This window comes from Tamandua tetradactyla, chromosome 2 (genome assembly GCF_023851605.1).
Source record: "Tamandua tetradactyla isolate mTamTet1 chromosome 2, mTamTet1.pri, whole genome shotgun sequence".
Classification (NCBI taxonomy): Eukaryota; Metazoa; Chordata; class Mammalia; order Pilosa; family Myrmecophagidae; genus Tamandua; species Tamandua tetradactyla.
This window is the reverse complement of record NC_135328.1, coordinates 218,785,161-218,811,137: the sequence shown is the minus strand read 5'-3', so window position 1 is coordinate 218,811,137 and position 25,977 is coordinate 218,785,161. Positions and strand designations below refer to the sequence as shown.

Here is a 25,977-nt window from a genome sequence, read left to right as displayed (position 1 = left end):
ATTTCAAAAACAAACAGAAACTATCGGGAAAAGAATGGAAAAATTTGAACAGGGTATCAGGGAACTCAAGGACAGTATGAACCGCACAAATATACATGTTGTGGGTGTCCCAGAAGGAGAAGAGAAGGGAAAAGTAGGAGAAAAACTAATGGAAGAAATTTTCACTGAAAATTTCCCAACTCTTATGAAAGACCTAAAATTACAGATCCAAGAAGTGCAGCGCACCCCAAAGAGATTAGACCCAAATAGGCGTTCTCCAAGACACTTACTAGTTAGAATGTCAGAGGTCAAAGAGAAAGAGAGGATCTTGAAAGCAGCAAGAGAAAAAAAATCCATCACATACAAGGGAAACCCAATAAGACTATGTGTAGATTTCTCAGCAGAAACCATGGAGGCTAGAAGACAGTGGGATGATATATTTAAATTACTAAAAGAGAAAAACTGCCAACCAAGACTCCTATATCCAGCAAAATTGTCCCTCAAAAATGAGGGAGAAATTAAAACATTCTCAGACAAAAAGTCACTGAGAGAATTTGTGACCAAGAGACCAGCTCTGCAAGAAATACTAAAGGGAGCACTAGAGTCAGAAACGAAAAGACAGAAGAGAGAGGTATGGAGAAGAGTGTAGAAAGAAGGAAAGTCAGATATGATATATATAATACAAAAGGCAAAATGGTAGAGGAAAATATTATCCAAACAATAATAACACTAAATGTTAATGGACTGAATTCCCCAATCAAAAGACATAGAATGGCAGAATGGATTAAAAAACAGGATCCTTCTATATGCTGTCTACAGGAAACACATCTTAGACCCAAAGATAAACATAGGTTGAAAGTGAAAGGTTGGGAAAAGATATTTCATGCAAATAACAACCAGAAAATAGCAGGAGTGGCTATACTAATATCCAACAAGTTAGACTTCAAATGTAAAACAGTTAAAAGAGACAAAGAAGGACACTATATACTAATAAAAGGAACAATTAAACAAGAAGACATAACAATCATAAATATTTATGCACCGAACCAGAATGCCCCAAAATACGTGAGGAATACACTGCAAACACTGAAAAGGGAAATAGACACAAATACCATAATAGTTGGAGACTTCAATTCACCACTCTCATCAATGGCCAGAACATCTAGACAGAGGATCAATAAAGAAATAGAGAATCTGAATATTACTATAAAGGAGCTAGACTTAACAGACATTTATAGGACATTAAATCCCACAACAGCAGGATACACCTTCTTCTCAAGTGCTCATGGATCATTCTCAAAGATAGACCATATGCTGGGTCACAAAGAAAGTCTTAACAAATTTAAAAAGATTGAAATCATACACAACACTTTCTCGGATCAGAAAGGAATGAAATTGGAAATCAATAATAGGCGGAATGCCAGAAAATTCACAAATACGTGGAGGCTCAACAACACACTCTTAAACAACGAGTGGGTCAAAGAAGAAATTGCAAGAGAAATTAGTAAATACCTCGAGGCAAATGAAAATGAAAACACAACATATCAAAACTTATGGGATGCAGCAAAGGCAGTGCTAAGAGGGAAATTTATTGCCCTAAATGCCTATATCAGAAAAGAAGAAAAGGCGAAAATGCAGGAATTAACTGTTCACTTGGAAGAACTGGAGAAAGAACAGCAAACTAATCCCAAAGCAAGCAAAAGGAAAGAAATAACAATCTCAGAGCAGAAATAAATGAAATTGAAAACATGAAAACAATAGAGAAAATCAATAAGACCAGAAGTTGGTTCTATGAGAAAATCAATAAGATTGATGGGCCCTTAGCAAGATTGACAAAAAGAAGAAGAGAGAGGATGCAAATAAATAAGATCAGAAATGGAAGAGGAGACATAACTACTGACCTCACAGAAATAAAGGAGGTAATAACAGGATACTATGAACAACTTTACGCTAATAAATACAACAATTTAGAGGAAATGGACGGGTTCCTGGAAAGACATGAACAACCAACTTTGACTCCAGAAGACATAGATGACCTCAACAAACCAATCACAAGTAAAGAAACTGAATTAGTCATTCAAAAGCTTCCTAAAAAGAAAAGTCCAGGACCAGATGGCTTCACATGTGAATTCTACCAAACGTTCCAGAAAGAATTAGTACCAATTCTCCTCAAACTCTTCAAAAAAATCGAAGTGGAGGGAAAACTACCTAATTCATTCTATGAAGCCAACATCACCCTCATACCAAAACCAGGCAAAGATATTACAAAAAAAGAAAACTACAGACCAATCTCTCTAATGAATATAGATGCAAAAATCCTCAATAAAATTCTAGCAAATCGTATCCAACAACACATTAAAAGAATTATACATCATGACCAAGTAGGATTCATCCCAGGTATGCAAGCATGGTTCAACATAAGAAAATCAATTAATGTAATACACCATATCAACAAATCAAAGCAGAAAAATCACATGATCATCTCAATTGATGCAGAGAAGGCATTTGACAAGATTCAACATTCTTTCCTGTTGAAAACACTTCAAAGGATAGGAATACAAGGGAACTTCCTTAAAATGATAGAGGGAATATATGAAAAACCCACAGCTAATATCATCCTCAATGGGGAAAAATTGAAAACTTTCCCCCTAAGATCAGGAACAAGACAAGGATGTCCACTATCACCACTATTATTCAACATTGTGTTGGAGGTTCTAGCCAGAGCAATTAGACAAGAAAAAGAAATACAAGGCATCAAAATTGGAAAGGAAGAAGTAAAACTATCACTGTTTGCAGACGATATGATACTATACGTCGAAAACCCGGAAAAATCCACAACAAAACTACTAGAGCTAATAAATGAGTACAGCAAAGTAGCAGGTTACAAGATCAACATTCAAAAATCTGTAGCATTTCTATACACTAGTAATGAACAAGCTGAGGGGGAAATCAAGAAACGAATCCCATTTACAATTGCAACTAAAAGAATAAAATACCTAGGAATAAATTTAACTAAAGAGACAAAAAACCTATATAAAGAAAACTACAAAAAACTGTTAAAAGAAATCACAGAAGATCTAAATAGATGGAAGGGCATACCGTGTTCATGGATTGGAAGACTAAATATAGTTAAAATGTTAATCCTACCTAAATTCATTTACAGATTCAATGCAATACCAATCAAAATCCCTACAACTTATTTTTCAGAAATAGAAAAACCAATAAGCAAATTTATCTGGAAGGGCAGGGTGCCCCGAATTGCTAAAAACATCTTGAGGAAAAAAAATGAAGCTGGAGGTCTAGCGATGCCGGACTTTAAGGCATATTATGAAGCCACAGTGGTCAAAACAGCATGGTATTGGCATAAAGATAGATATATCGACCAATGGAATCGAATAGAGTGCTCAGATATAGACCCTCTCATCTATGGACATTTGATCTTTGATAAGGCAGTCAAGCCCACTCACCTGGGACAGAACAGTCTCTTCAATAAATGGTGCCTAGAGAAGTGGATATCCATATGCAAAAGAATGAAAGAAGACCCATCTCTCACACCCTATACAAAAGTTAACTCAAAATGGATCAAAGATCTAAACATTAGGTCTAAGACCATAAAACAGTTAGAGGAAAATGTTGGGAGATATCTTATGGATCTTACAACTGGAGGCGGTTTTATGGACCTTAAACCTAAAGCAAGAACACTGAAGAAGGAAATAAATAAATGGGAGCTCCTCAAAATTAAACACTTTTGTGCATCAAAGAACTTCATCAAGAAAGTAGAAAGACAGCCTACACAATGGGAGACAATATTTGGAAATGATATATCAGATAAAGGTCTAGTATCCAGAATTTATAAAGAGATTGTTCATCTCAACAACAAAAAGACAGCCAACCCAATTACAAAATGGGAAAAAGACTTGAACAGACACCTATCAGAAGAGGAAATACAAATGGCCAAAAGGCACATGAAGAGATGCTCAATGTCCCTGGCCATTAGAGAAATGCAAATCAAAACCACAATGAGATATCATCTCACACCCACCAGAATGGCCATTATCAACAAAACAGAAAATGACAAGTGCTGGAGAGGATGCGGAGAAAGAGGCACACTTATCCACTGTTGGTGGGAATGTCAAATGGTGCAACCACTGTGGAAGGCAGTTTGGCGGTTCCTCAAAAAGCTGAATATAGAATTGCCATACGACCCAGCAATACCATTGCTGGGAATATACTCAAAGGACTTAAGGGCAAAGACACAAACGGACATTTGCACACCAATGTTTATAGCAGTGTTATTTACAATTGAAAAGAGATGGAAACAGCCGAGATCTCCATCAACAGAAGAGTGGCTAAACAAACTGTGGTATATACATACGATGGAATACTATGCAGCTTTAAGACAGGATAAACTTATGAAGCATGTAATAACATGGATGGACCTAGAGAACATTATGCTGAGTGAGTCTAGCCAAAAACTAAAGGACAAATACTGTATGGTCCCACTGATGTGAACCGACATTCGAGAATAAATTTGGAATATGTCATTGGTAACAGAGTCCAGCAGGAGGTAGAAACAGGGTAAGATAATGGGCAATTGGAGTTGAAGGGATACAGACTGTGCAACAGGACTAGATACAAAAACTCAAAAATGGACAACACAATAATACCTAATTGTAAAGTAATCTTGTTAAGACACTGAATGAAGCTGCATCTGAGCTATAGGTTTTTGTTTTGTTTTGTTTTGTTTTGTTTTGTTTTGACTTTACTATTATTACTTTTATTTTTGTCTCTATATTAACATTCTATATCTTTTTCGGTTATGTTGCTAGTTTTTCTAAACCAATGCAAATGTACTAAGAAATGATGATCATGCATCTATGTGATGATGTTAAGAATTACTGATTGCATATGTAGAATGGTATGATTTCTAAATGCTGGGTTAATTTCTTTTTTCCCGTTAATTAAAAAAAAAAAAAAAGAGAAGGGGTAATTGGAGCTGAAGGGATACAGACTGTACAACGGGACTGGATATAAAAACTCAGAAATGGACATCACAATACTACCCAATTGTAATGCAATTATGTTAAAACACTGAATGAAGCTGCATGTGAGGTATAGGTTTTTTGTTTTTTGTTTTTTTTCTTTCTATTAATGTTTTTATTCTTATTCTGTTGTCTTTTAATTTCTTTTTCTAAATCGATGCAAATGTACTAAGAAATGATGAATATGCAACTATGTGATGTTATTAAGAATTACTGATTGTACATGTAGAATGGAATGATTTCTAATTGTTTTGTTAATTCTTTTTTTAATTAATAATAAAAAAAAAAGAACACAGGCTTTGTAGTGGGGACAATCAAAGCAATAGGTTGAGCCCCCAATCTTGGGTTTTGTTCATATGAAACTTAACCCAACAAAGGATAGGTTAAGCCTACTTAAAATTAGGCCTAAGAGTCACTCCCAAGAGAATCTCTTTTGTTGCTCAGATATGGCCTCTCTCTCTCAGCTAACATGACAAGCAAATCACTGCACTCTCCCTCTCTACATGGGACATGACTTCCAGGGGCATGGACCTTCTTGGCAATGAGGGACAGAAATCCTAGAATGAGCTGGGACTCAGCACCAAGGGATTGACAAAACCTTCTCAACTGAAAGGAGGAAGAGAGAAATGAGACAAAATAAAGTGTCAATGGCTGAGAGATTCCAAACAGAGCCGAGAGGTTATTCTGGAGGTTATTCTAACGCATTAAATAGATATCAACTTTTTAGTTAAGGCAAAACGGAGAGGCTGGAGGGAACTGCCTGAAAATGTAGAGCTGTGTTCCAGTAGCCATGTTTCTTGAGGATGATTGTATAATGATACAGCTTTTGCAATGTGACTGTATGATTGTGAAAACCTTGTGTCTGATGCTTTTTTAAAAAATTTTTTATTAATTAAAAAAAATATTACAAGAAAGAAACACAAACATTCCCAACACATACACTCAGCAATTCACAGTATCATCACATAGTTGCATATTCATCATCATGGTCATTTCCCAGAACATTTGCATCTGATGCTTCTTTTATCTACCTTATGGACAAATGAGTAAAACATATGGATTAAAAATAAATAACAGGGGGAACAAATGTTAAAATAAATTTAGTAGACTGAAATGCTAGTGATCAATGAAAAGGTATGTATGATACTTAGGGTAAGGGGTATGGTATGTATGATTTTTTTTCTATTTTCTTTTTATTTCTTTTTCTGAATTGATGTAAACGTTCTAAGAAATGATCATGATGATGAATATACAACTATGTGATGAGAAAAAAAGAATGTTCATATTGTATGCTGATTGGTTTTATTAATAAAAATTTAAAAAACATTCAAAAAGTAAAAAAGAGAATGTTCCTATTGTATGTTGATTGGTTTTATTAATAAAAATTAAAAAGAAACTTATTCAAAAAACTATTCATTCATTGAATAAGACACAGTGCTCAGGACTGTAGAAAATACAGATACTGAGCCCCAGAAAAAAAAAAAAAAGAACACAGGCCTTGGTGCCCAATGGTCTGCATTTAGATAGCAGATCTGTCAACTAAAACTTTGTGACTCTAAGCAAGTTAGCTTTCTGAGCTTCAGCATCTCCAAATGTAAAAGGGAATGATTATATCTTTCAGTGATGGCAAGAGAAAGACACGAGGAAACAACTAGATAGTGCTTCATACATTGCCCAACACACAACAAAAATGTACACTCTGTAGCTCTTCTAAAACTTTTTGTTTTCTCATCTGAAAAATGTGGAGAGTAGCACCTACAACTCACAAGAATTATTGTGAGGATTAAATGCGGTAACACATAAACTGCTTAAATGATGCCTTGCATATAGCAGGACCTGAATTAGTGGTCACTATTCTAACAATTCAACTTTGACAACCTTGGCAGCACAGAGACTAAAACCGGAGCAATTCTGAGAGAGTATATCACCTTGGTGCAAGAGTGGCACCAATTTTCATGAAGTGTCTTGTGCTTTTTCTTTTTTTCAGTTTGTGAAAATTCATCAAGCTGTATACTTATATATATGCACTTTTCTACGTGTATTCTCTACTTCAAAAAAAGTACAAGACTCTCTGGAAAAGATGGCCCACAATATTCACATCTCCGCAGCTGGTTCTTTTTCCTCCTACCAGAAAGGTTCCTTCTTCCTGCCATGATTAATTAGGGTAATCATTTCTAGCCACTCTGATGAGACACTATCTGAATCAAAGCCTAAAAGCCAAAGTTTTAAATGAATAAATAATAATAACTAACAGGCAAACAAAATTTATCTTCTCCAGGAAGGTTTATTTATTCTTTCCTAAATAGCTATTATAAATTATTTTCTTTTTGCAGGTTAGATAGATTTAACTGACTCTTGGTTGGACTGCTACCCCCTGATCATTAAACTGGATGGCAAGGGAATAGAACACCTAGTTCTACAAGACCATCTATTAATCATATTGATAAATGGCTTAATGTGATATTAATTAAGCAACAGACACAAGAGGTTTCATATTTAATAAATATCACATTCAATAAAGGTTAAATTGGGTCTTTCATCATAATTGATTAGCTAAGGTCACTGATTTGATATTTCATAAATGATAACCTCTTCTATTGTGATAAAACTGTTATTTCAAAATGTGATATATCATTAAGAATAACACCTAAAGATACATACTTATTTCTAAAATAATACAGTAAAATTAAGAGATGTAACATGCTTTAAGTCTGAATTTTCATTATCTTAATCATCTCGTTATACTTTCACTGGAAAGTATATCTGTTATAAATCAAATCTTTGTATGTCATAAAATTCATAGTAAGAGGCCCCTGTGACCTGAATGCAAAGTTCAGTAGTCTCTTATAGTTTAGAATAAAATGCTATATAAAACAAAATGAACATCCTGGAATACGGCATAAAAAAGAAATAAAAGGCACACAGATTGGAAAGGAAAACCTAAAACTCTTTACTTCCCAACATCATCTATGTAGAAAATCATAAAGAATCCCCCGAAAGCTACTAGAACTAAGGTAGTTATGAGGTCGCAGAAAATAAGGTCAATATACAAAAATCAACTTATTTTTATGTACTAGCAACAAACAATTGGAAATTAAAATAAACAAAAAAAACCAAGACCATTTTAGAGTATCATTGATAAACATGAACTACTCAAGGATAAATCTTAAAAGTAGATGCAAGATCTCTAGACTAAAATTATTAAATATAGCTAATGGAAATGAAAGACCTAAAATCATGGAGAGATATACTATGTTAGTGCATCAGAAGACTCAATATTATTAAGATAAAAATTCTCCCCAAAGTGATCTATAGAGTCAACATAATCCCATCAAATTCTAAAATTTATATGGAAAACCAAAGGACATGGAGCAAAAATAAACTTTATTTTCCTAAGACTAGCTACAATAACTTCAAAAAAGAGCAAAACTGTACAACTCACATCACCTGATTTCAAGACTTATAGTGTGGTATTAATGAAAAAAAAACAGATATGTAACTCAATGAGACAGAAGAGAGTACAGATTTTAAAAACAGTGTCAAGGTTAGGGTTAGGGTTAGGGAAAAGATAGTCTTCAACAAATGATGTTAGAAGTGAGCATTCATACACACACAGACACACAAAAATACTTAGCCTTCACCCCTTCCATCATATACAAAAATTACCTCAAAATGGAAAGAAAAAAAAAGGAACAGAGATCTAAAAATAAGAGCTGAAACTATAAATTGTTCGGAAGAAAACACAGCAGAAAATCTTTGTAACTAGGGTTAAAGATTTCCTTTACAGGATAATAAAAGAAAAATATTTGTAATATATCTGATAGACTTTGTTTACAGAATATATAAAGTACAATTACAAGTGAATAAGACAAACAACCCAATAAAATAGTGGGCACAAGTTTTAAACAGAAGCTTCACCAAAGATACAGGACTGGCCTATAAAAATAGGAAAAGACAACATTAGTCAGAGAAATTCAAGTTCAAAACACAAGGAGATACTACCATTCACGCACTAAAATGGCAAAAATTAAAAAGACTGAGAATACCAAATGCTAGTGAGAATGTGGAACAAAAATAAACTTTCTTTTCAGACATGTGAATGGAAATAAAGATAAATGTGGCACCAATTCTTTGTGGTCAAAGCAGATTAAAAAAAATGAGTAAAATGCTAGTTTTTTCCTAACTGAATTACCTTTTAAAACTATCTTTTATTAGAAACATATACATATTCACTATGGATAAAATGGAAAATACAGTTGAGCAACATATTTTTAAGTAAAATTAAGGATTTTGTGGGGTCTTCCTTCCTTTCCAGCAAGTATTTTTCATACTATTTTAAATGGCTTAACAGCATTAAAAAATGTGGCATTATTAGAGTTTATTTAACAACTCTCTGATAACAATTTTCACTTGTTTTAAACAGGCTGCAATAGACATACCCAAAACATGTAACCATGAATATCTTTTTGAAAATAATTGTCTAGAACTGTTGGGTAAAGGGGTATATAGTATATCTAAAGGTTTCCACTTTAGTCTGCTGAACTGCTCTGTAGAAACTGTTTATCAGTTAATTATTTTTAATTTATCAAAGGATACATAAACAGAATTTATAAACAGAACTACTAGACTGAAACAGCATACCTGTACTTTCAAATTTCTAAATAATATGCTTATACTGCTATCCTTAATTTTTAAATGTTAAACTTAATCTACTTATGACAATGTAGTACTTTTCTATTTCTTTCTGCTTTCCATTCCTCTCCTTCCTATTATATAGTTATCACAATTTTGGTTAAAGCAATATACAATATCTGCTTTATTATGACTATGAATACAGTTTACAGCTGCACTCTGACTACATTTCTTTTCTTGAACTTTGTATTTTTCCAGGAATTAATACTTGCCTCATAATTTTCATTTGCTAAGCTTATGTATTACTAATTCTTCTCCAACTCCTCTGACTTGGAATATTCTTCTCAATACAAATACATCAAGTAGTCCATCAATTCCTTTTGTTCTTCTTAAGAGGCGTTCTTCCTAGAGCTCTCTGCACTGTCTTCATCGTTAGGCCTATGGGGAAGCTTCTTCTAGGATTTCTTGTCTCCATCTTCCTAGAATCCCTTTGCATCTTCCCAGGGTTGTATCCTTTCTTTTCTATATCCTATGTCCTTTTCTTTCTTGGTTTTCTTCCTTACTTCAGTGGAGCTCAACCTTCAGTAGTCTCCTTTTATAAGGGGAGGTTGGGAGGAAACATTTTTTATGCTTTGCATATCTCAAAATGTTCTTATTCTGCCCTTATGCGTCATAATTGTTGGCTACGTAAAGAATTCTGTGCTGGAAATAATTTTCATCAGGAATTTAAAGGTTATCTCCATCGTCTTCTAGCTTACGATATTGCTGGTAAGACGTATACTGCTATTTCAATTCCCAGTCCTTTGTGACTGTGTTGTTTCTTTGGAAACCTCTCTTTGTCCTACGATTTCCCTTAGTATGCGCCCCCCCACTCCCCCTTCACTATGCTAGTTACGTGATTGGCCTTTTTCATCTAGAATCTCCTGTCTTAATTCTGGGAAATTTTATTTTATTAATTGTTTTATAATGTCTTCCATTTCATTTATTTTGCTTAAACTTTATGAATTGATCCAATTTAAAAGTTTTTACTTTCTTGGAGTTTCTCAACTTTATCTTCCCATCTTACATAAAATTTTAAAAACATATCTTACTTAGAATTTCTGAATTTCCAAGAGTTCTTTCTTCTTCTTCTTTTTTCACATATTTCTTTGTAAGGCATCACCTTGTTCTTATATCTTACATCTAATAGGACAACACCGTTTTCTCGACATTTTCTAACTCCCTGAACCGTCTGCTTCCTTCTAGTTTCTATTTTCTGTTTATATGGTCTCAGATTTCCACAGTGGAACCTTCTCTCAAACATCTGCTGTTTCTTGACATAATTATATTCATATGAACAGTAAGGTATTAAAAAGCTCTGTATGCCTGAACAGGGTTTGTCATCTGACATGTTTCTCTACGAAATGACTGGGAGAGGACCTGGAGGCTTCATTTGGTAGATTCCCAAACATTGGTATCTGCAAGTCTCTGTAAATCTTTTCTCTTTAATAGGTTAGTTTCTTCAGGGAAAAGTCCAGAGAAGAAACGGGAAAGCTGGAATTCTCACCATGCAGGGTATAAACTTTGATTTATTTCCTGTTTTTGTTAGGTTAACTCACACTTGTCCTCCACTGTGTCTAGAGTCTAGACTCTAAAAACTCTTGGGTTCCTCTTCTCCAGAGAACAAGCCTCCTGCTTCCTGGCTGGGCAGGTTACCACACTCTCATTAGAACTGAGTACCATTACTTTTAGAAATCTTTGTCAACTGGTAGGCAAAAGGAAAAAGGTACCTCGTTTTAATTTGCAGCTTTTTTTTAAACTAGTGAGGATGAACATTTTTCCATATATTTATTTGTGTTTTAGATTTCTTCTTTTATGAAATAATCCATTCATTTCCTTTATATTTATTCCTATTAGAATGTTCATCTTATTTGAGTTTCAATAGTTCTCTAAACATATAAAAAACCTGAATCTTTTGTTTATCAAATAAATAAACCACAAATTTCTTTTGGGTCTTTTAATTGTGTTTATAATTTTTTTAAGGTTTAAAATTTTTCTTTTAAAAGTCATGTTTACAGAATCAAATCTATCAATTATGTTTTTCTGATTTCTGCTACAGTGTCATGCTTAGAAAAGTAGACTCCAATTTCACTAAACTTGCTTCCCTTAAACAATTCAGCAATTGAAGAAGTTGACACATTTTTGGTTATTTAAATCCTAGTGCTAAAAAAAATTCTAGTGCTAGAAATTATCTTTGGAATCAATTCAATGATGATGTTCAAAAAGCATACTGCCACTCCACTTTATTTTTCTCCCCTATCTTCATCTAGCAAAGTAAGCTAAAATGTGAAAGGAGAGGAACATCACAATTCTGTTCAGTCAGAACAGGCTAGGTCAATGATTCTCAATGGGTCTGGGGGCCCTGAAAATCCCTGAGTCTCTATCAGAGGGTCAGTAAAGTCAAGACTATTTTCATAATAATACTAAGATTCTCATAATAACCCTATGCTATTACTGGTCTTTTTAGATTTCATCCACTCCTAAGTGTATGGTGGAATTTTCTAGAGATTACATGATGTGTGATGACATTGTTCTGATGGGCTGATGGAATGTGTACTTGTGTATTCTTCCGTTTTCTTGAAATTTGTAAAGTGGTAGGTTTAGGATAACAATATGGAAGTTTTCAGAGATTAATTCAATTGGTTCTCAGTGTTCTACTGTGTTCTTATTAGCCATTTTTTTGTTATACCTTCTATAATATCTCTGTTATCTGCAACCACATTAATGACATAGTTACTTTGAAATCCTTTTCTGTGTGTGCTTATATTGAAATACAAGTATGCTTTGATTTTACCACAATATTTTATCAATTACTAAGCTTTAATTTCTAATTAAATATCAAGAGCCATAATGCACATAAATAAAAGTTCTCTGGGGTCCTCAATAATTTAAGAATGTAAAGTAGTCCTGACACCAAAATGCTTGAGAACTGTGGGGCTTGGTGATGCATTCCAAGAATTCCAAAGGTTTATTTCTCCCTCACTTTACATGTCCATCTCAGGTCAGCGGAAACTCCTCCTGGCAGCATCCTTCCCTCTGCATGCTAGACAGAGCAACCACCCTTTAGGGAAGAGCCTTGGCACCTTCAGCCCTCACTGGCATTTAAATGCTCCAGGCTGGAAGTGACACACACCACCACCATCACAACTCACTGGCCAGAATGTGGCTCTTCCCAACCACCAGGGGATAGCAAATGTGGTCCTACCCCATGTCAGGCAAGCAGAGAGCCAATGCTATCTGGTGCCCACCCCTAGTAACTACCACAATGAAGATATTTAATTCAACAGTGAAGACTTAAAAGAGCATGCAAGCAATACCTTGACATTATCTTATACTTGCATACATTTTAGGAATGGCTGAGCTACCAGTTTTTTGTTGCTGAAACCTATCATTTCAAACCCAAACTTCCAGGAGATATCTACACTACTGTATTTTTGCAACTAAGTCTCCACCAACTAAATTCTAGTGAATTTTGGAGAAGTTTGCTTAATTACCACAAGCGAAGATTCATTATTGTCCATATGCTCCACAATAATCTGACTGAAATAAACTACATCAGCTAATAGAAGCCTGTAATTTTTTATGTTTCCTGGTGCTCATACAATTTAAAGCAAAAAGCAGATTTCAGAGCTAATTAGCATCAAGACAGAATGGCTGTTTTGTGCTGAGTAAGAGCTGTTCCATGAAGAGAAAAGGTGTTACATGTTATCTGTTATCATTATACTAAAAGACTAAGCCACTTATTCATAAGGCACCAAAAAAACACAACTGAGTTTCACTTGGTAAAAGCCCTGCTTCGTTGTGCGTTGTGTTAAGCTGCTGACAACCCAGGCTGAATCTTCATGCAATGAGTCCGTCCTGTATGCAGTTCTTCCATATTCTGACGCCACTTTCCCTGCTTACCACAGCCTTCTACTGTTTCTCATTTACACGTGGAACATCTTTGCAGAGTCTGGAAATAAGTTCCTGTACATGTGTTCATTTGCAAACAGTCATACACCCTAACAACGTATATGGAATCACTCTACAACTCTCAAGCATTTTGCCTAATAGATCTCTGTAAGGAACACGTCAAGTAGAAAGGATTTAAAGCTAAGACTAACATTTACCTATTGGGAAAATTTTGCTTTACACATGGACAAAAGAAAAAACTGTACAAAAATAAATCTATCCCACCTAAAAGTTACTTTTACAAACATCATTCAGCTACCGTAAAAGAGATAAACAAGCAAACTTTCTACTACAATTAGAAAACTAGAGGAAAATACTATCTGTCGAGGAAATAGGACAAACCCAGAAAGGAAAGGTTATTTTTATCTTCTAGAATGACATGTGGATTTTTGAATTGAGTCTCACAGGCCTCCACGGGGACCCAAGAATTAAGGCATTTGCTTGAATTTGCTCTCTTCCTCTTGTCCCTTTCTTTAAACAATTTTCAAAAGTGAAAATTTAGATTTACCAGACTGATAAGTTCCTCCCAATGAGTTCCTCTAGAATTATTTGATTCCTAAAACTGTCATTCCTTAAAACTTTCAAAATAAAACTATATTCCTCAAGACTATAGGAGTTACATATAGTGAAATGCACACAGGCCAAGTGAGTACACATTAGCAAATACCATTTCAATTTAGTAAGCTCACCAAATGCCAACCTAGCTCTAAGTACCATAGGAGGCCCAAAAGAAACATAATGTGGCCTGATTTAACTAAACAACATAAAAGAGAAAGACTCATAGTAATGGTGGGGAAATAAGCCCAGGGCAGGCAGAATGCACTGAGAACTCCATGGAGACCATGGGTTCTACTGAGGCACAGCCCAGTGCAAGCCCATGGGATCTAAATGCGAACGTGAAAGGCTGGTCCCATTTCCAAGGCCTCTCAGATCTAAGGACTTTGATTTGCTCAGGCGTCAAAGAGGAGCGGAGGCCTTTCAGGGAAGAGAACACCCTGAGGAAACAGGCAGGTGTGGGGGACGGAAAGATGGATCACTGACCAAATGGGCCAGAGTGAAGGCAGGCAAGGAGGCTGGAAGTAAGCAGAGAATCATCTGTGCACCCACCCATGAACTCTTTCATTCAGCAAGCACTTGCTGGGCACCTATTATGCACCCGGGCTGTGAGGGGATATAATAGGGCCCTGCCCACATGCAGCTCACTTTCCAGCGGGAGAAGACAGAACAGCACCACAAAGCAAATGGAAAATAGAGAAAACATTTCATTTTTATAGGGCTTAAAAACAGAAACCTTTGACCTTTACCCAGTAAACAACAGGAAGCCACAAAAAGTTTCCAGGTAGGGAAATAATGTGAATAGTCCTATTTGTTACTTCAATTTGGTACTACTTGACTAAAAACAGACCAAAAAAACCAAGCCAGAGAGAACTGAAAGGAGAATACTGAAAGGAGAAATTGAGGGCCAGCAGCCCGGAGGTTAAAATGGAAATTAAGAGGTCAGAGCCGGCCAAATCTTGACAGGATCCACAGACTGGGTGGATCTATGGGACAATAAAAGGGCTAGATGACCGAGTCATGTGTGGAGAAGAAACATCAAAGGGCATGTCACGTCTTCTGGCATGGGTGCACGGGTTAAGGAGAAACTGGAAAGTAGTCAGGCTTGGGGGAAAAGTGAATTTAGGCATAATGTCTAAAAGGCAGGGAGAGGGGCAGGGCTGAAGCAAGAGGTTTTTAAAAGAGCCAGGGGGGTGAGGACAGAACGCCGGGAAATGAATAGCTGAAGAAGACACAATGAGCAGCTGGCAGTGAAAAAGGAGGACCAAGACAGAGGAACAGCACAGAGGCCGAAGGGGATTTCAAAGTTGTTCATGTGTCAAATACACTTACAGAGATTTGTATCTAAGCAAATACACTGATATAGCTCCGTTTAACACTTTAATACTCACAAAACTTCTTGAGGTCAGTATTAGAAGCCCCATTTTATAGATAAAAATACTGAAGATCAAAAAGATTAAATGACTTGTCTAAAAACGAGTTTACCTGGCTATAATCTAGTGACTTGGATAACCTGGTGAAACTTAACTTTGGTTCATTAAAAGATACCTTAGAGAGAGAAAGGCAACTACAGAGAGGGAACAGATATTTACAATGTACTCATCAAAGGACTCTTTTGAATTATATGAAGAACTATAAATTCGTGAGAACATTCTTTATAACCTTTACGCTCATGATACCAACAAAATTATACTGGTGTTTACTTACATAATAATATGCCCATAACTATGCCAAGCCCTTTACATGCACTCTTGCTTACTTTTCACCACTGCCTTAGGACAGTAAAATTATTGTCTGGATTTTATGGATGAAGAAACAGGTTCCAAGAGGTTAAGGAGCTTGTCCCAGATCCTAGAAGGTCAGACTCAGATTTGACTCTAAAGGCTAGCTATGCTTTTTAAACCAGTTTTTACAATGACTCCTTTGGAAGCTCCACTGCCATCTTGGGCCATTTCAAACAATCACCAGCAATGCCCATAGGGTGTTTAACGTAAGGTGCTGGGCTAAGGAATTTTGGCTGTCCTTCTCTAAAGACCCTGAACTCTATCACATTTTAATTGACTATAGAGACCTGGAGGACAGAGTTTAATACAGATGATTTTGGAAGTCTGCCTCATGTGGCCATTTTAGAACACTTCACTTTGGAAAGTGAAAAGCTTAAGGAAAAAACAAGTCATGAATGAGTAGGAAAAATTACAGAGGAACTTGATCAAGGAATTCCAAGTTTCCAACAAGCAGGAATAGCCTTTGAAGCCTGAATAAATTCACTTTAACATAGAAGGAGAAAATGTAAAAGACAATCAAATAAAAAACAGAATCCATTACCCCCAAGAAGACAGTATAAATTAAAAAATGAGTATATATCCATGCGTTTCACCGATTACATTACAAATATAAGTAAGCTCTTGCGTGAACTACTTCAAAGATATGAAACTTGCACAAACAGTGTATAATTTGGAGTTATAGGAGGAAAACTGCTATTGTATGCTATGGGCTATGTTTAACAGGAAAACATCAACAGTACCTCAGCAATACCAGGGATAAATAATAGGAGGAGGGACAAAAGTTAAGGGGAGGTTTGGATTTCCTATTTTGTGAAGGTGTGTTCAACGATTATTTTTCTCTTAGGAAAAATGAAATTGTCTAAAATTGAGAGTGTTGATGGATTGTTGACTTTGGACATTATACACGATGCCCAATGGATGGAGGTGGCTGAAGGACGCACTGACTGAAAAGCAGAATGGCAAACAATGATGTATACATATGATCGAATATTGTGCTGCTACATAGTTGTGAGGCATGCAACATTGTGAATGAACCTGTGGGACATTTGATGAGGCAAAATAAGCCAGAAACAAAACAGCAAATACTGTATGGTCTCACTTGGAAAATACTTATAAGAAAATTGGGGCCTAGATTGGAAGCTCTTACAGCAGTCACATTTAGTCCAAAGCAGTAATTGCTCTCTCTGGATTTTGAGAGGCTGTGCTATATATGTATAACCAGGTATTTAGAGATAAGAACGAAGCCAATCAGGTCAGGATTAAGGTAATTCAGAATACAGTGGTAAGGAAGACACTGTATTTTAGAACTTCACCTATTATGAGACCAAAGGAAGAAAAGTTTATTTTGCCCAGAACCTAAATTTTCTGTAGCATATGACTCAATCTGTCTGGATAGAACATATAAACGACCTAAACACAGGGAGCCCAGAATTAAGAATGAGGGCCTTTAATCCTTATCATTTAAAGTAATACCTGGACACATCCAGGGTATATTAAGCAGATAATCAAAAAGTACTGGCAAAGTCCCTTGACAGATGGGAGAAAATATATGGAACTATTAAACTTTACCACCAGGGAAACCCTGGATACTGTGTCAAGCATTAGGGACACTCAAATCAATAGGCCAAGCCCTTGATCTTGAGGCTTGTTCTTGTGAAGTTTTTTTATGTAGCAGAAAAGCTTACCTAACCTATAGGTATGCCTAAGAGTTACTTCCAGAGGACCTCTTTTGTTGCTCAGATGTGTCCTCTTTTTCTCTAAGCCCAACTCTAGAAGTGATTACTCTCCCACTTATGTGGGACATGACATTCAAGGGTGAAAATCTGGCAAAGTGAGATATGACTCCCAGGGATGAGCCTGGCCCTGACACCATGGGATCGATAATACCATTCTGACCAAAAAGGGGAAAAAAAGTATTAACAAATAAGATATCAGTGGCTACTAGAGTTCAAATAGAGTCGAGAGACTACTCTGCAGGCTACTCTTACGCAAGCTTCAGTTAGACATTGCTGCCTGTCATAGTTTGCCAAACCAAACTGAAACCATTCCTGCCAACCCTAAAGAACACCTAAGGCATTATATGAGATTCTACAAAGGTTCCATACACTAGGATTACTCTCCAGAAACCTACAACCTCCAGATGAGGCCCTAGACCAGATAAGTCCTAAAATGCACAGGGGCCAGCTTTTCCAGAAAACTAGTTCCAACCCCCTATCCCATATTACTGGCAGCCCCTTTCAACATGAAAAAGTTAAAATGGGTATCGCCCAAATACCCCTAAAGAGTGTGAGAAAGATCAAAGGAGATTGTGGAGTTAAACAGAAAAAGTAGAGTTTAACAAATGAGTATGACTGCTGAATCATTACATTGATTTTTTTTTTTGTCCAATGTCTTAGAGCAGCTAGTAGTAAAAATCTAGAATTGTAGACTAGTAACCTATACCAAACTCTGAAATCTGTTTTACAACAAATTGTTGTGGTGTGCTTTGAAATTTATTGTTTTATATATATGCTATTTTTCACAAAAAAGTCAATTGTCGTGATAAATGCACAGCTACATGATGATACTGTAAACCACTGACTGTATACTTTGGCTGATTACATGGTATATGAATATATGGTATACATCAATACAATTACATTAAAATAAAAAACTAACAAATAAAAAGAACAAATTCAAAAAATGATTAGATGATTAGTAATAGCAGAATCCTAAACACCAAAAAATTAAAAAATTTTAAAAAGGCAGGGCACAAGGAACCTCTGAGGTTTACAGGGTGGGGGTGAGGGATCCTGTCCTCCATTGCACATCCCTGCTGACAACAGATCAAGAGAACAAATGGGTCAAGGGAACAGAAATTCTCTTTCTTGATCATAGGTCTTTCCAAGGGCTTAGGAAGTATTCTCCTACTGCACAACTTTGTTTTCATTCCTCTTCCTGGTCAGGTCCATATACTTATTTGATGTCCCTGAGACACAATAGTAAATAAAAAGGTCAAGGTCTTCAAGAAGTGAGCTCCAACAGTTCCTTTCGGGGCTCAGATCCTATCTTCACATAAAAAGTTTGGCTTATTTTTTCCCTAAAATTCCAACCTTCTACCTCCTTTCCTTGACGTTCAGCTGTTACACTGCTGCCCACTCATGCAGCCCTCTTCTGGTTTATCTTTGTTGGCTTGGCATTTTACCCTGACACATTTCCTGGCTCCTACAAATGAGGGAAAAGTACAGGGCGCACTTATGGCATGCAGGACCGATTCTGCCAGTCAAGAGCCAAACAGGCACCTGGCATTAAGGCTAGCATCTCAGAGAAGGTTCCACTCTGAGCTGTGAGCTGTGAACAATAAGGGTGCCACAACAGTGGTGATCTCCCCCAGTGATCTTTTTTCTTTTTGTTGTGTGTCCCTGTTAAAACATTTATACTGTGTTATTTTATTTATCCATCTCTTGAACAAGGTAGGATATAAATAAATACAGGTAAAATAAAAATGAAAGTTTAATAAAAGTAAAGACTAAAATTTCATAGCCAAGCAAAACATGCTCCTTGCATGTCCCACGTTCTTCTCCCTTATTGTTTTATTTCCAAACTCACAGCAAATACAAAAGCCTTCAAATGAATTCTTTTTAAGAAAGTAGGAAAAAAAAAAGAAAGATGTAGTAATATAGAACTAGAGCATTAAAATTTCAAGAAGCAATGGCTTAAAATGCCCAAAGCAGAAAAATAATAACTGGCTTATGGTTCATCAAAGAAACACATTTTAAAATTTAACTTCATGGTGTTTGCTAATTACATTATGAGATGACACTGGAATTAGCTGGGCACACTCACCAACACCCTCCCCACCCACAGGCCAGACCACAGGAAGAGTCTCTGAAACTCAGCTTCTGAACCCCTGTTGCTGGTGGCAGAACCTGCCTCTGAGCAGGTCTTCACCTATCTGCCAGGCCCCTTGAACACTGACAGCTTACAACAACTGTGTCTTTGGGTCCCACTCTGCCTTTACCAAGACACTGTCTTTTTAAATTATCCCCTGACTCTGCACCCTCCTCCCATGCTTCTGGAAAACCCCACTTTTCTTGTCGAATTCAGGACCCTGCAGGAAACAGTTAGGAGAGATAACTGTTTTGGAAGAGAACAAACTCAGGATTTTAAACAGAAAGAATAAAGAAAACACCAAGAATTCATACCCTAGTGTTTAGCATAAATCATTTTTTAATTAATACTGTATATGCAGAGCAAATTTTACCAGAAAATGAAACATACCAAAGTTCCCCAGGACCTACTGCTCTAGCCTTTTCGTTCCCATTTGCAGTACAAACTCAGAAGTTTAACTGCCTCACCTAGGGCAATCACCTACAACCAGAAAAAAACAGAGAGCCAAAAACTGTGCAAAGAGCACAGTTTTTGCTGTATCAGAAAAGGAATGAAAAGGCTTGGGAAAGTAAAAGACTTTGGGAAGGGCGGGCCGCGGTGGCTCAGCGGGCAAAGTGCTTGCCTGCTATGCCGGAGGACCTCGGTTCGATTCCCGGCCCCAGCCCATGTAACAAAAACGGAGAAACAGAATACAATAAAACAAGAAAATGTTTAAAAATGTTTCCCTTTCTTCCTTCCTTCCTTCCTTCTATCCTTCCTTCCTTCTCTCTGTCTTTCCTTTAAACAAAACAAAACAAAAAAAAAAAAAAAAGACTTTGGGAAAAGTTTTCTACTGGGAGGTGATATTTTTGCACTTTCAGTTTCATGACTGTTTTGGAAGGGTGAAGTTCTCAGAACACCAATTTCTACAAGTGGACTGCAAGAAAATAACTTTTTATTTAACAACTGTGTTTTTCACTTAACAACTCTATTTCTTTTAAGAGTTTAAAACTTGAAAAGATGGTCTCCATTAAGACTAAATAAACTGGGACCAGAAATCTTACACAGGTTATAAACAATGCCAAGAGGCACACAGTAAAAATGAACCTCTTCCAAAGGTGTATTAATTCGTTAAGTTGCTAGAGTGCAATGTACCAGAAATAAATTGGCTTTTTAAAAGAGAATTTAGTAAATTGCAAGTGTACAGTTCTAAGCCTATAAAAATGTACAAACTAAGGCAGCCAGGGAAAGAGACCTTAATTCAAGAAAGGCCAATGGATGCAGAACACATGACAGCTAGGAAGGCATATGGCTATCATCTGGTGGGGTCCTTGGCTTCTGGTTTCAAAAAGCTTCTGATGCCAGTGGTTTCCTCTCTAAGTGTCTGTGGACATTCACTTAGCTGTTCTGAGACAAAACTCTGGGTTTTATCTCTTAGTCTTGCATCTACCAGGGCCAGAGATTTCTTCTCTTCAGGTTCTGGTTATTTTTGTGAGTCCCTGCTTAGCACCCAGACTATTTCTGTCTTGATCTCTAAACATATATATCGGTTCTGCTCTGAGCTCTATCCAAAGGTTTCTGCTTTTAAAGAATTCCAGTAAACTAATCAAGACCCACCTTGAATGGGCGGGGTCACATCTCATCTAATTAGAAGGTCACATTCACAACTGGGAGTGCCTGTGGAGATAATCTAATCAAAAGTTTCTTCCCTATAGTACTGAATCAGGATTAAAAGGGCTGCATGCACAAGGTTAGATCATGATTAAAACATGACTTTTCTGGGGTACACAACAGGTTCAAACCAGCATAAAAGGTAATACAATTTAGGAATAAATTAGGTTTAAAATGTGTCAATTAAAATTTTTGTTAGACGTATAAAGATCAAGAAAACTCTACCATGATTATTGAAGAATCCTTTCTCTAAGGATTTTAGAAATTAATTTTAGAAATTGTCTTGGAAATTTCAGGACCATTATGTTTTAGGAACCTGAAAATGCAACTGACACACTACCCCAGATATACCAATTTGGTTTCAGTGGGCCCAGTTAACGATAAATCCCACCCCCACTCCCATGAAAGGCAGGCAGATAGAAGATGGCTCCACCCAGTAAATAGGAAATCTAGAATGCTAGAGAAAGAGGATCATTAAAGATCATACAAATCTTCTTTATAACAGAATTAAGTGGTCCTATCTTGTCACCTGTTTCACTCTCTGAAATACATTTTTTTCAACTGATTGGCTTCGTTCTTATTTAAGGGGATATTTTAAAGTTAAAATTTGTGAAAGGAAATTTCTAATTTGATTTTTGACATCTCTATTTTGCTCCAATTGTAATATACAATACAATGGTGTATTATGCTTGTAACGTAAATGAACTTCCTTGGTTTTGTCTCTTAGGTTGCTCCCAGTTGAGATTTTTTAGTGGGAAAAAAAAAAGTCTCTGAACCTATTGAACACTAAGAACTTTGAAGAGAGTCTTTTGAAGATAATACTTCAGCTATACATAAATGACCTCAAGCTCAAGGATCAATAGCAAATGCATAAACACATGACATTATCTTCTTCCAACCGTAAGTCTAAGTAAGAAATAAAGAGTTCTGCTTTTTTTTCCAACTAAATCATGTTATTTCAATTTCAGGTTTGATTTTTTATCTCATTAAACAATTCTTCTAGTAAATACCAAGTCCAGACATCATCTTTAGAGTTCTCTTCTGGTAGGGTCCTGAAAGAGAAAATCAGCACACCACACCCGATTTTACAGTGCCAAATTTATCCTGAGTTTGTTGACAAAGGCAACACAAAAGTGACTTAAGACAGCACATTTTCTTAGAAATTAGGCTTTTCATTAGGGATTTCACCTATAATCATAAATACAGAGAAAGCAAAAAAAAATATTTTTAACAAATATTTCTTTGGCTCCATCCACCAGTCTAATAACAGTGACAGGCTCTAAAATTCTAGCAGTTTCATGGTATAGTTTGACTACCGTTTACCTAGAACTCTGGCTAAATCTATTATTCTAGATTCTTCTGATCATCTGCAGCTACCCAGTTCAGTACATCCAGTAAATGCATAAATGGTCACTCAAGTTACTCTAATGAGCTGTGAGACAGGCTGATTCAAAATGGCCAATTTCAGTGGTTAGACAGGCTGATTCAAAAAGGCCAATTTCATTGATCATTTTGCTTCCAAAAACTACAGAGAATTTAGAGAATAACTAGCTAGATAGTGTTATGGAAGGGGAAAGAAACCGAAGACCACAAAAGTGATTTGCCTAAATATCAAGTTATAAATTGAGACCAAGAACCCCCAGGAGCCCTAAGGCAACCTAAGACCTAACAAGATCTGCAATTTCTTTTTCATAGTAAAGACTGTCTAGTATATTTCAAGGATCCTTATGTTGGGTGTCCAGTGACACCGTACCACAGAACAGCAGCCTCGTGGTCTGAGGACTGCTAAGCAAACATCGTAGCATAGCACAAAGGTCAAGAGCTTGGGTTCCAGTCAGACTACCTAGGTTTGAATTCAGGCTCTTGCAATGGTGCAGTGGTGTGATTTTAGGAAAGTTACTTAATCTCACTATGCTGCAATTTCTCCAATTATAAACCAAGGATTATCATAATACCTACTTTATAGAGTTGAAGTGAGAATTAAGTGTTCAGCACGGGGCTCGGCACAAAGAAAGCAATAAAAAACCTAGATATTAACACCACACAGACGAACATTTCCTGACAACACAAACTTGGACAGTTTTGCCTAGGATAGCCAAACCTGACTAGTTTTGACCATCACTGGAAGAGTTGAAAGATGGAATTAGGGATTCTCTGGCAGGGATGAAAAGTCCAGACTCTGCAGCTGAGAGACAACTGATTTACCTTATGACCTGACCTTGGAAGCTTTCCCGTCCTTCACGGTGAGCAACTCTAGAACAGTCATCAAGGAAGTAAACTTACTGGGCCCCTACTAGATGTCAAACACCGTGTGATACACTCTCGCGTTATTCTTTATTCGGTTAGAAAGAGTATTATAAGCACGTCAAATGAGACCGTTCTTAGGGTACCACTTCTTTCCTGGCCTAGGACTGACTGTGTCTTAATCTGCGGTCTCTGAATCGAAGCTGTATGTTCAGAGAGGCTTTTCCTCCCATTTCTGGGGGCAGCGGCTGGGGAGAATGAAAGCGAACACAACACACGTGCTTCTGAACGTGGGTCCACTTCAGAGGCGGGGGGAGTCCCCATGAAAGACTCGAGGTCCGGACAGGTCCCTGGGGAGGTTTTCTGCTGGCCTTGACCTTGGTGCCTAAACCTAGGTTTGTCATCCTACTGGCCGGGGGCGATGACACAGCCCTTCAAGTCAGGACAGGTATGTGCACCCGGCGTGCTACCGGCCTCTGGGGAACGAAAACCCCACTCTGGTAGCCTTCATCTCGGGCACCGTGCTCCTTCCTGTAAGGGCGGGGGCCTCGGTCTTGGCAGCGCACGCGGCATACTAGCCACTGAAAGAACAGATAGAGGCCAGCCCGAGCACCCCCTACGTGGAGTCAGCTCCGCCGGTCGGCAGTCGCGCACGTCGAGCGGGGTCACGCGACCTCTCCGTCGGGCCCTGGCCGCCCACGACGGGGGCGGGACGGTCGCCGCCAGCCGGGCCCTTCCCCCACACCAAACGACCCGGCCTGGCCCGGCCTGAGCCCTGAAGGCGCCCCGCCGCAGGCCTCACCTCCCTGCGCACGTTGAGCAGCGAGTAGTAGTCTTCATTGTCCAGCTCCTCCTCGCCCAAGGCCGTCGCCATCTTCGCAACCTTTCACCCCGGCAAACCGGCAAGGCCGTGCTCAAGAGGGACCCGCGATCCGCGGCAGCGACAGCGAGGGCCGGGCGGCTTGCGCCACAGCGGCCCCTGGCGGCCGGGAGTCGCGCCGCTGCCGTGGGCGCCGGTCAGAAACGCGCCTGCGCTCTGCGCCCCCGCGCGGTCTCGAGCTGCACGCGGCGCGGTGGGCTGGCGGCTGGCGTCTGGCCCTCCACGCCCCGCGCACCGACCCTCCGGTCCCCGGCGAACCCCGGGTGTGATCGCACACACCCTGGGACCTGAAATCCGACCGCGCCGCCCTAGGGCTTTCTCTAGGCTAGAAGGGGCAACTTAAAGCCAGATCCAGGGGAGTGCCGTCCTTTGGGCGCTGCGACCCCAGGCCACCGCGACCCCTCCCACCGCACCCCGGCTGGCCCGACGCGCCCATGCGGGGGGCATCGAGATCCTAATATCCCCAGGCAGGCCGCGGCCACGCGAGACCTGCGGGAGGCCCCTCTTGGCCCCACCTGCTGCCGCCTCTCTGCGCGGAAAATCTCCGCGTGGGGATTTGTGCCGACCTCCGTGGTTTTTCCTGCTTTCCCTTGATGCTCAGGCCTTCCCGCCCAGAGGACCTCCTCTCTTTATTTTTTCATGTTGCTCCCCCTTTAGGACCACTTGGCCTTTTCGCTGATTATGAGGCAGTACCCGTTTGGTTTCTAAAATAATTGCGCGGGGCAGGCACCTGTGTACTCGCCGTCCCTGTCCTAGACTCATTCTCCTGTAAATTTCGCGGAGTTGTCGCTTTGATCTCAACCTGCTGCATGCCGTGGGGTGCATTCTTAAAGGTGTCTTGCTTGCAGTAACAAAATAATTTGTTTAAATATCTTCGCAATGACGCAGTTATGAAGGGAAGCTGGAGGCTGGGGCTGCCACAACTCCCGCCACCTGTTTGCTTGGTGCTGCCCTGCTCTGCTTCTGTGTCATTGCTCGGGACGCTTGTTGTTCCATAACTCCCCATCAGTTCGGAACCAACGTGTTGCCCTTCACAAGCTGATCCCTTGGGAAGCCCCAGACACCTGTCTGTGGCTGCGAGGAGCTGATTTCTTTCCCTTCTTAGTATCTGGCCAGATGTGCACCATCTGGGCCTAAGTAATGTCGCTTCCAAGCCGCCCAGCCTTCTTAGGGTCCTTTGGCATGAGACCCTTCGGGGTGCTGGGAGGCGTTAAGGGTAGCTAAGTCGGGCTGGATCTGGCTGTCAGCTCAGGTTGTAAGTTAAAAGCTATTTATTTGGCTGTGTGAGGCTTTTCCACAGTAGCTTTCACAGTCACTCATGTTCTGCCAGCTCTTCCAGCAATTTTTATGG

At 38.4% G+C, this 25,977-nt stretch overlaps 1 protein-coding gene across 1 annotated transcript in view; it reads right to left on the bottom strand.

Annotated features, from left to right (window-relative positions):
• DNAJC11 (DnaJ heat shock protein family (Hsp40) member C11) overlaps positions 1 to 24,731 on the bottom strand; it is a 72,980-nt gene extending 48,249 nt beyond the window's left edge. The window contains exon 1 of the mRNA XM_077151461.1: positions 24,549 to 24,731. Coding sequence (XP_077007576.1) covers positions 24,549 to 24,620 — 72 coding nt within the window. The 5' untranslated portion in view covers positions 24,621 to 24,731. The remainder of the gene's footprint in view (positions 1 to 24,548) is intronic.
• Positions 24,732 to 25,977: the final 1,246 nt, after the last annotated feature.